General features: G+C 38.4%; 1 protein-coding gene across 1 annotated transcript; it reads right to left on the reverse strand.

Moving 5' to 3' along the window:
- Positions 1–8,520: 8,520 nt before the first annotated feature.
- LOC143860803 (G-type lectin S-receptor-like serine/threonine-protein kinase LECRK3) lies at positions 8,521–11,211 on the reverse strand. Its single transcript, XM_077371624.1, has 2 exons — positions 9,630–11,211; positions 8,521–9,599 (listed from the first exon to the last, which is right to left on the reverse strand). Exons 1-2 carry the CDS (start codon positions 11,209–11,211, stop codon positions 8,776–8,778), a joined length of 2,406 nt encoding a protein of 801 aa, XP_077227739.1. The 3' UTR covers positions 8,521–8,775.
- Positions 11,212–11,380: the final 169 nt, after the last annotated feature.

Raw genomic sequence — 11,380 nt, forward strand, 5'->3', positions numbered from 1 at the left:
GATGAGTTAGGATTCAGATGTTTATTTTCTTTTGCCCATCCCCGGGTCATGCATGCGTAGATAGACGTTTTCTCGGGGATGATTGTTCCCATTTCACATGATTTTTGCCCAAAACTCTTCAAAGTTAATTAAAAATGGCATAAGAAACCATGTGCTTGCACTTAGGCGAATTGGGGGTGCTCTTCGGATCTTCCTCATTCGTCACCAGGCACGGACCTTTTGTATCTCTGGTTATCCGTTGCAATAGAGTATTTCATGGGATCTAGGGCCCATTTCCTTGGATGGCGACTCTGAGTTATTGTAGGCGCGTCTTGGTTTCGAGGCTTTTGTCTCCGGATCAAGAGGTATCTCGTACATATACATTCGCCACCCATGCTGTGAGTGGCATCATGAAATTACAAGGGTGGTCCCAATTAGGCAACTAATGAGGAGTGAAAATTAATTAGGTTCTAACAAGTTTTAATTCTTTGAAAAACTCAAACCAAATTTGGAAGTCAAGAGATCAACAAAATAAATTCACGCATGCAAGTTAAATCCTAAGTGCAATTGCAAATATAGAGCAAAAGATAAGAGAGAATGCACCCGAGATTTAAAGTGGTTCGGTCCTCAGAACGCGAGGCCTACTCCACTCCACCAACAAAAACCCGTTGATGGCTTCACTAGTGATCTTCTTAACTTCGGCGAAGATCGGTGCCAATTACAAAATTCCAACCGCCTTTAACCTTGGTGGCGATCTTCACCACGGAGAGTGGGCTACGCTTCTCCGAACACTCGCCCAATACAAAGTCTTTGATAAAGAAAGAAAGAACAAAATCCCTCACAAGGGTTTACAAGAAAAGTAGAAGATGTACAAATTTGGCCTATGATCCAAATCCTAATCTTGAATGATGAAGGGCATAAAATAGCTTGATTCACTCTTGAGATGTACCAATGTGTTTTTAGAGTGTTAGGATTGATCATTTGTATGTTTAGAACACTCATATTTATAGGAAAACCAAAATATGACCGTTCAGTGGCATTACTGTAAATTCTGGAAAATTCCCAACGGCTAAAAATATGACCGTTATAGTGTTCTCGGAGTTCCGAGAATTCAAACAGAAGATGAAAAAAGTCTACTGGACCAAATCTCGGAGTTCCGAGAATAATTCTCGAAGTTCCGAGAATTCTCGGAGTTCCGAGAAAAACTCTCGGAGTTCCGAGAAGCCTATGTTTGAGCAGATTTTCATTTCTGTTTTTGGGCTTCCAATTCTCAACCAAGATGAGATTGCTTATGAGGGTTCCAAGGTGTTGGAACTCCACAAATACAATCACTTAATTATTTAGGGTGTGTGAGAATAACTTAATTATGCCTTTCAAAATCCTAAACTAGGATTGGATCTTAATACAATCTAATATAACTTAATCTTCAATGGATTCTTCAAGTCTTCATTTGTCTTGGACTTCGATGTCTTTGGCCTTCATGATGTGGTCCAATGAGTGCTTCTTGGCCTCAATCCAAGCAATGTTGTCTTGACACCAATGTGATCTACAACTTACACAATCAAATACATTAGTGATCATAAATCACTTGTGTATTGGAATCATCAAAATAAGATGGGAATGCCAAGGTGGAAACCATTGGGCTTACACATCATGTTTCGAGAGTTCCTTGGTAGAGGTCTCCTTCACATTGTGGAGGTCTCAGAGGATTGACTGGGGAATCCCGCGTCCCTCGCTCACCGTCCTCGGGATCGGGGTCCACACATATATTTTAGGGTTTGAGAGTTAATTTTGAGAAGAGAAAGTAGAGGTCTGGTTTTAGGGTTTGGAAAATTCATTTGAGGAGTAAGGAGGAGAACAAAGATAAAGTGTTACAGTAAAATGTTCAAATTTACTGGATAAACGGATACGGATAATATCTGAATTCGAACAATATCCAGCGGAATCGAATTCGGTAATAGATATTAAATATCCGTCGAATTCAAATTCGGATAGTGTATTCTGTAATCGAATTTGGATATAGCCATATCCGCTTCGAATTAGATCCGTTTACACCCCTACCGGGCACGTGGAACGTTTTCACACCTCTCCACATGATTTTTTTTTTTGGGGGGGGGGAACAATTTTTAATGGATTTGAATACCCAATCCTATTAGAATCCTACCAAAACATCCCACGCACCTCTAATAGCCCGAGTGTTAAAAACAACCCAACATTAAACGAGTCTCTCTCTCTCTCTCTCACAGTTGGGTTATTTATATATGAACAGTAACTTGCCTTTATAGAGACATGACGCCTGAGGGAAAACGAAAAGACTTATTGGACGTGGTTTCTACTTCCACTTCACATTCTTAGCAAACAACATCAACTGAAGGCAAAAATCATGATAGAAGGAAGCTAATATACAAATAGTGTTTTTTTTTTTTTTTTTTGTAGCATTCCAATAAGGGAAGTTACAGTATATGTTGTCAAGATTTGGCCTGTCTAAGCTAACACATTCAGCAGAAGAAGACATCCCTCTCAAAAGATCAAGGTATTGACCATTTAAAAACCTAAAGAGGCAAAAAAAAAAAATCTCCTTCTTTATCTCACTTGATCAAGGGGCTACCATCTCTTATCTTTGGAAGCTTTTCCACTGAATTAAGACAATTAAAAAGAACCATGCAAGTTTATATAACAATAATAATATCAAGAATTATAATATCACAAAATGGCTTGATGTAAATTATAAATTATCATTGTAACTTAATTATGGTAAGCATTTCATCAAACAACTTATACGCATCTTAAGAAACATTGCACTTTAAACATATACAGCACAATATGAACAACCCAAGGAACACCCGTTGATCAAAATGCAGAAATCAACATTCGTTTACAACTAAACTAACAACTGCAAGTAAAAATTGACATCATGTTAGGAAAAGACTCACCAAAAGCATATCCCATTCAAAATAGGTGAACATCAGAATCTGATAAACTCAGATGATCAAGTAAAAAACAAACATAGCAAATCGGATTCAAAATGCAAAGCATAGTAGATTGAAAGACAAAGCACATCACATTTCTCCAACCATCACTTCCAAATTCTAGAGCTTCTTATATAAGCGTCAAGTGCTAAACAATTTTATATGATATGAAACATAGAGAGATTAAAAGGCGAATAGATTAAAAGGATAGGAACATCCAATCAAGTTGTGGTTAGTGGCAATGGGCTGCATTTGTGTTGACTGGTAAGAACTTCAATATTATCAATTTTAGAAAAACATTCAGAATAAGCGTGGGCATGCCTAGATACATAAATGTGTACTCCAGATGATAGGCACCCACACCTCAGATCTTGGCCAAATAAATCTTCTCTCGTCTGTTATTCGTGGTTTAAATAAATGCTTCACTAATATTCGAGCTACATTACTCTTTCCAAATTCATCAGACTTTTAAAATCAAAGGTATTTTAAAAGTTTTTACCAATAAAAGAATGTAAATGACCTCAATGGTATAACAATTCATATTATACTCAGACGGTATAAAAAAGAAAAGTAAATGATTCATAAAAAAATGAGCTTAAAAGACAGTGAAATATTTTTCTAAATTATTATAAAGAAATGAAAGGAAAAAATATGTTTTTATACAAAATTTCTACTTGACAGCGTGGCAAAGGAAAGTTAATGATTCATAAAAAATGAATTGAAAAGATGGAATTATAGATTTTTTTTCTAAATTATTTATAAAGAAGAGAAGGGAAAACTATGTAAGCAATAGGAAAAGTTGCTGCATAAATGGGTTCGCTCACCAATTTGGATGACGAATCTGCAGCGGAAGACTTGGGGGTATTAATTGAATCAATGAACTTGGAATAAAAGAAAGAAGAAATTTTAATCTCAAAAAATAAAGAAAAAAAATGAAAACTCCGCCTAGAGAAACCCTAGAGAAAGATTGTTGAATCCCTAGATTTTAGGGATTTCTTTAATCGGATATTGCTGGTAGCTACGTTAGATTAGGGATGTCAATAACCAACGATTACGTTGGCTAGTTAGTTTTAGCTATCTTTTATATTTATTTTTTAGTTTTCTTTTATTTATCCTTTATTCTGATTGTTTGTAGAGTCCTAGTGTGTTGAAACTTGAGATCATTGTAGACGTTTATATTTTCTTATCTCTTAATGGAAAAGGTAAAGAAGAATTCAACTTAATTTCGTGCTATTGTACGAGGGACTGGTTTCCCAAACGAACCATTATTTCATCTTCTTCTTGTCCATTTCTGGGTACCTATCAAAGATTGAGTGTAAAAATCTAAAAAAAAATGATGAGAAATTTTGAAGAAGGGAAAAAACCTAAAACAAGAAACTTACTTTTTCTTCTTATTCTTCTTGCTGGATGTGAAAGCCTGCGTTCGTGAGGCTTGGACGGCTAGAGTTTTGGCGTGTCCGAGAGAGAAAGGGAGGCAGAATAAGAAACAAAAAGGCTCCAAATAACCGGCGAAGATCCAGCTAAAAAGACTTGGTAAAGATGAGAAGGCTTTGCTAATATAGGGCTTGCATATGTGTGAAATTGTGGAATAGGGAAGGGTTACATATGATATCGGAAAACGAATCGTTGGGAGAAGATATACGTTAAACTTGAGTAGATACATACGAAAGTAAAAAAACTTTTAAGAGTATTAAATAATAATCCTTTATGATTAAGGCACTATACACAGAAGTTAGCATGTATATTTATATACATTAAACTTGAGTAGATACATACGAAAGTAAAAAAAACTTTTAAGAGTATTAAATAATAATCCTTTATGATTAAGGCACTATACACAGAAGTTAGCGTGCATATTTATATACGTTAAACTTGAGTAGATACATACGAAAGTAAAAAAACTTTTAAGAGTATTAAATAATAATCCTTTATGATTAAGGCACTATACACAGAAGTTAGCATGTATATTTATCTTTCTCTTAAAAGTAGTTATACACAGAATATACACAGAAGTTGCATGTGTAAAAGTCTTTTGAAATTTAGATTTTGTAAAATTTCGGAATAAAGAAGGGGCTCACACGTGGCGCCACCCAGCTTACCACTTTCTTCGCCGCATCGGGCGGCGAAGAAAAGATAATGGTTAATTAAAAGAAGCATTAACACTATTAACAATAGCGAAATTGAAGAATTTGTATAACTCAAAGTGGCATACATACGAAATGATAAAAAAGGACAATGGCTTCGATAATTGGCATGGTAATTAGTTTCTCTATAAATCAGAGGGCTAGGATCATCATATGGCAATGATTGTTGGGGCTTGCGTCGCGGCCCATCAAATGGACGGCTTGGATCATCCTATGGCGTTGACCGTAAACTTCATTTTGACAAATATGGGTGGGGCCTACAATTGGGCCTTAATGCATGACCCACACCATAGGATGATCCAAACCATCCATTTGATGGGCCACATTGTAAGTAGGTTGTGTCCCAAAAATCATTTCCATGGGATGATCACAACTCTCCAATTTTTGTTTTTGCTGGTTTTTTGTTTTGTTTTGGTAGGCATTTGCTAGCCACCTTCTCCAAAGGCTACTTCTCGCCCATCCTTTGCAATTGTATGTGTTGAGAGATTTGTCTTATTAGACGTGGTGAAAATTGCACGGCAATACTATTTCTGGAAAGGTGGCTAGCAATAATAAGTACCGAAAGAAATTAGCAATAATAATCATAAGGTACTAAAGTTTTGGAGGGAAATTACGGCAAAATGGTTGTAAAAGAGAACAATTACCGAAAAAAGTACCCACAAATGGCACCTTGCTATGACAATTACGGCTAAAACTACAACGAAGATGTATGGAAATATGACAATTACGGCATATGCACCCAATCCGTAAAAAGTGCATAAAGGAGGGGGTAGGATTGAAATTATGTGGTTTAATGGGTGCCTTTGTTAAAAAGCATAAAGGAGGGGGTAGGATTGAAAATATGTGGGTTGAACGGGTGCCTTTGTTAAAAAAAGTCAAGAAAAGTGGGTGTTAATTCCACAAAATTTTCAAAAAATTCAAAAAAACCTGGGCTTTTCCTCCCAGCTTGCTTATTATAGTAGAAAGATAGATATATATCGTTAGTACACAGCGAACTACTAAAGCGGGCTACAAGCCTATAAATGCTTCATGAGTTCCATGAAAATTTACTAAATACAAAGGGCACTTTTGTCATTTCATAAGATTCTCATATTACATTTCCGAAAATCCCAAGCGAAAATATCTACAGTATCCGCACAAAAATCTCTTTTAGATTCCTTTTAGATTCCAATGTATTGCGTGTGCGGATATTTTGCCGAACCAAATAAAGCAGTAAATTCTGACGATAAATGAATAGAAACCCTTTGTTTTGGTTTTGTACACCCATCCCTTCCTGGGCTTATAAACGTCGCGACTTATTCTCTTTTTTTTTTGGACAAAAGGATACCCTACAAGACCCAAATTCTCGGACAGTTCTAAGACAAAAGAAATTGGTAAGAGTCTCACAATATCTTCGCCAAGACAAGGAAAATTGCTGGCCAGTATAACTATTAGTGGGCCCATCACTAAATGAATGGCCAAGATCTATAGGTGAATGTGGAACCTTAGTGAAATTTTTCTCACCCATTCAACAAGACAGTATCACATGCTTGAAGAGAATTTTTTTTCTTTTTTAAAAAATTTTGTGGTAGGTTAGCTTGGATTGAACCTCTGACCTCAAGGTTGAAAAACAATGCCCTAAGCCACTAACCATTGAAGAGAATTTTTTGTTGCCAGGCTCGCCCGTGGACAAACAAGACAACAAGCACTAAAACAAATGCCCTTAACACTGCCTCTTTGGATGCTACAAAAAAAATTGTTTCCTATTTTTAGCAAAATTATTTTAATTTAATCTGGTATGCAAGCGGGGTCATTAAGAACTCTTTGGAAGTCAAGAGTGGAAAATTTCTGCAACTATTTTAAACTTAATTTGTAAATAATTATATTTAACTTTCAAACTATTTGGAAATAAGATTATATTGAATTAATTTTTAGATTTGCCCTAAAATATATGGTAAAATGTCTGTCAGATAGATGGACCAAGAAGGAATATGATTCCATAAAAAGAAAAAGATAAAAAAAAGGCAAGGAAAAATCATATGAAATATGGGACTCAGTTTCCAAAAATAAATACAATGGTCGAATGACAAAAATACCCTTTTTCAAGGTTAAATTTTTTAAATAAATGCTCTATCCACTAATGTTGTCATCGGCCGCCTACGGTAAATGCCGATTAGGGTTTTCTCATTTGGCTGTTATGATACCAGAGGGAAAGTCTGTCCGAAAAAAGGTGGTCCATCAGCATCGGACGAAGCCTCATGCAATATGAAATAAACTCCACCTTCAAAACGGATGAAGAAGTCATCTCTTGCTTCCGCTTATCCATGACATACGACGTCCTCCTCCAAGCATGAAAAAATGTATCCAAAAGTGGACCTATGGGTGTCCTGACAGTTAAAGAACTGATCTAATACAAACATTAGAGGGCGAGCCTTGGCGCAACGGTAAGGTTGCTTCATTGTGACCTGGTGGTCACGGGTTTGAGTCACGGAAACAGCCTCTCTGCAAAGTAGGGGTAAGGCTGCGTACATCTAGCCCTCCCTAGACCCCACAATGGAAGGATCCTCGTGCACTAGGCCGACCTTTTTTTTTCCTATGTTAGCGGACCACCATTTGCCTTCCAGGCTTTCCTCTAACGATGTATTAGCTAGGCAGAGAGACTATGATCAGCGTCGTCAGTGGCATCCGGCATCTAGAGTTAGGGCCGCAAATTAAACCAGTGAAAACGAGGATCCTCCCCCCGGGACGGGGATTCCCCGATTTAAGTGGGGACGAGGATTAAAAAATTCCCCGAAGCAGGGATGGGGATGGCTCTGGCCCCGCCTCGCCTCTAATCCCCATACAAAATTGAATTTTTTGCTATTAAATTTGGGTTTGCTGCTTTTAATTTGTGTAGCCGCACTTACCATAGAACAAATTTCATTTGGTATTCCTAAATTTACCTAATATCTTTCACAAATTCATTTATAGTAGAATGTTTCCAATAATAAAATCCATCAAACACGTTTTCCCGTAATGTGCATGGCGGGGACGGGGATGGGGAATTGGGTTTTCCTTTGGGGCGGGAATGGTGATTCCCCGCCATCCCTGAAGCGTCGACGGGGAATTTTCCTTGAGGCGGGGATGGGGACGGAGAATGCAACATCCAGCCCCGCCCAGTTGCCCCCGTAGCTAGAGTCACTAATTATTACTTTTAAAAATTCCCAAAATAGGGTTATTTTGGTGGATGCCCCAACAATTATGCTGCCATTGGAGTTTTAATTTTTTTTTATAATTTCTTAATACTGATCGTTGGATTTAGTTGGCAAAAGAACCTGAATTCCTCCAAGCGCTCCAGACAAATCTGCTCTCGTAAGGGGAAAGTAATCTCTTTTTCAAGGCAAAAAAAAGGAGAAAGTAATCTCTCTTTCAGGGCAAAAAATGCAAAGCATTCATGCCTGAGACATCGGTGGTTCTAAAATTTAAAATTTTATTGCAGTTGAACTCCTTAGATTGTCTTCAATGAAGAATTAATCCCACAAAGAATTTTATTGATCTAACATGCATTTTGGGACTTTTGACGGTGGATTTTCAACTTCTTATTGACCAAAATACACTTTGATTAAAGATCAAATACACAGCAGACATACTCTAAATATTGAACGAGTATAATCACACATCTACACATTTAAACAGACACCCTAGTACACGGAAAGAGAGATGTTTCAACCAATTGAACTAATGAAGGAGGATGGGTCTGGGGGCACAGAAACTTCGACTGCTCCTTCAAGCATCTGGGTCACTTTCTTCATGGAAGGCCTTAGTGATGGTTCCTCTTGAATACACCAGATTGCTACCATTACGAACCTTTCGAGCCTCCTATCATCTTTCAATGCCTCTTCGTCATCCTCCACTAACAAATGCAGTCTCCTTTCTTTGTAGCAATCATAAACCCAATCGGTAAGTGTCCCATTCTCCATGTCACCCAGCCCCAGTTCCACGTTCTTCCGACAAGAAATTGTCTCCACCAGCAAGGTGCCGAAACTATAAACATCCACCTTCGCTGTGATTGACATGTTTCTGAACCATTCAGGTGCGACATATCCTCTTGTTCCCCTTAATTCTGTATTTGTTCTAGTCTGATCTACTTGCAAAAGCTTTGCTAGTCCAAAATCTGAAATCCTTGCAGTAAAATTGTCATCTAAAAGTATGTTTTGAGGCTTTATATCACAGTGGATGATTTGGGTGTCACACTCTTCGTGCAAGTAAGTGAGCCCTCTTGCAACTCCAAAGGCTATATGTATCCGTTGGTTCCAGCTGGGCCTTGAACTTCCAAAGAGGAAGCTTGCTAAAGAGCCATTGCTCATGAACGCATATACCAAAAGACGTTGCGACCCCTCACAGCAGAATCCCAACAGTGGGACTAGATTCCTATGATGGACACAGCCAATTGAAGTTGTTTCAGATTTGAATTCCTTGTCCCCCTCAGTCACTAACTTCTCTAACTTCTTGACGGCGACCAAATTTCCAGCATTTGATGCTAAAACACCTAAATTTCCAGCATTTGATGCTAAGACACCTTTGTAGACTGTGCCGAAAGCACCCTTGCCCAATTCTTGTTTAAACCCATCTGTAACTTCTTCAAGCTCTTTGTAAGTAAACGATCGCAAATGCATTCCTAAGAAATTTTGTTCTGGTGTCGCTTGTTCTGGCTGGTGTTTTAGTAGTATCTTATGGTAATTGAAGAAAACAGGTAACAAAATGGCTACCAAAAGGAGGAGGTTGAGAAACACAGAACTGCCTAAAAGGGTCGAGAAGATGATGATCAGAGTACCTCGATCACTCTTCCCTCCGTTTGAACCTGAAGGAAATGGAAACTGAGAAATGGAATTTCCTAGGGGAACTTTGATGAGTGCCTTTGTTCCAGTCTCTATCCTCCCATTTGAGAGTGGGAGCCTCTTCTTGTAACAGTCTACACCATTGAAAATGGCGACCGCACAAAAACAATCATCCAAGCAGAGTTCTCTGCACTGGTCTTCATTTGTTGAATTATATTGTTCAAAGTCAGACATCGGCCAATTTGTGTTTGGCAACTCTGTCATTTGGAATTGAGGTCTAGGCTCTTCCCCTGATCCACCAGGCTCACAAGTTTGAGAAACGAAGTCCGGCTTGCATCCCTTGAACGTGTTATTGGGATCAAAGTACGAATAATTGTTTGGACAATGGCAACTAGGCCTTTGAGTCCCTTCTATCATGCAGTAGCTATTGAACCCACAAGCTCCACTGCCAACATCATCTCTAATTGCCATACAAATATTAGGAGGCACTGACCATGCAACAGACCACGACCCAGCAGGCCAGTTTCTGTTGCTCGAGCTGTTCTTGGGGTAGGTGTACTGCCTGAAAACTCCGTCAAAATCGAGTGTTGCTCTGTGGTAGAAGTCTCTGGTTGAAACTATGTTTCCCGAAGTGAGGATGTGTATGCTCCCATTTGTTTGCCTGAGGTAAATGTAACCTGACTGATTGAAGATCATCTGAGAATCAGTTCCTGCAGTGTTGCTACTCCAGTAAGCCTTTGTAGTGTAAAGCAGGAGATTGCCATCTGTTTGGAAACGAAGCTCAAACTTTCCGCTCGAGTAGTTGGTCTCTGTTACATGAGAAGATAGCGTGGTGCCCATATCCAATATCTGTGAAGGCAAGATGGTGTCCGTGGAATGATTGAAACTCTGCCAAGTGATACCACAATTCGAATTCCAGAGCACCAAATTCCCAGTGTCGAGCATGGCAGCAGAGGTGGCACTACGGTTAGTGACTTGAGCCGTCCATATCTCTTGTCCTCGATTATTGCTCAGCACAAGTTGTCCACTGCTCGTCAACTCGACTTTCGATCCATCAAGCACAAGATTATCTCTGTTTGCAGACCAAACTATAGTTTTTTCTGGTACTTTGTCGAACCAGATTGCAAGTAAGAAGAGATTTTTATCTGCAACAGATTTGAACCCAAATGCGAAATAACCAGAAGGTGAAACCCATGAAGAGTAGTCACTGGTAGAGAGACTAGAGCCCAAACTTATCCTATCATGAGTTTGAGCGATGACAGAAAGTGGAAAAAGAATAAGAACAAGCAAGAACAACAAACGATTATCAAGAGCAGATGCCATTTGAGATTAGGATAGTATAAATTTTGATAACAAGAGATGGAATTTCTGATCTAATAATTCCCTCTGCTTGTTTTTTTTATAGATGGAGATAATTCCCACGTCTAGTACAAGAGACTTTTGTCTTTTTGGCTTCCACATCGACTTGGAGTCAATGGTAGGAGCGTAGGAT

Source organism: Tasmannia lanceolata, unplaced genomic scaffold, assembly GCF_043159265.1.
Source record: "Tasmannia lanceolata isolate RefF3 unplaced genomic scaffold, GAP_Taslan_0.1 ptg000003l, whole genome shotgun sequence".
Taxonomy (NCBI): domain Eukaryota; kingdom Viridiplantae; phylum Streptophyta; class Magnoliopsida; order Canellales; family Winteraceae; genus Tasmannia; species Tasmannia lanceolata.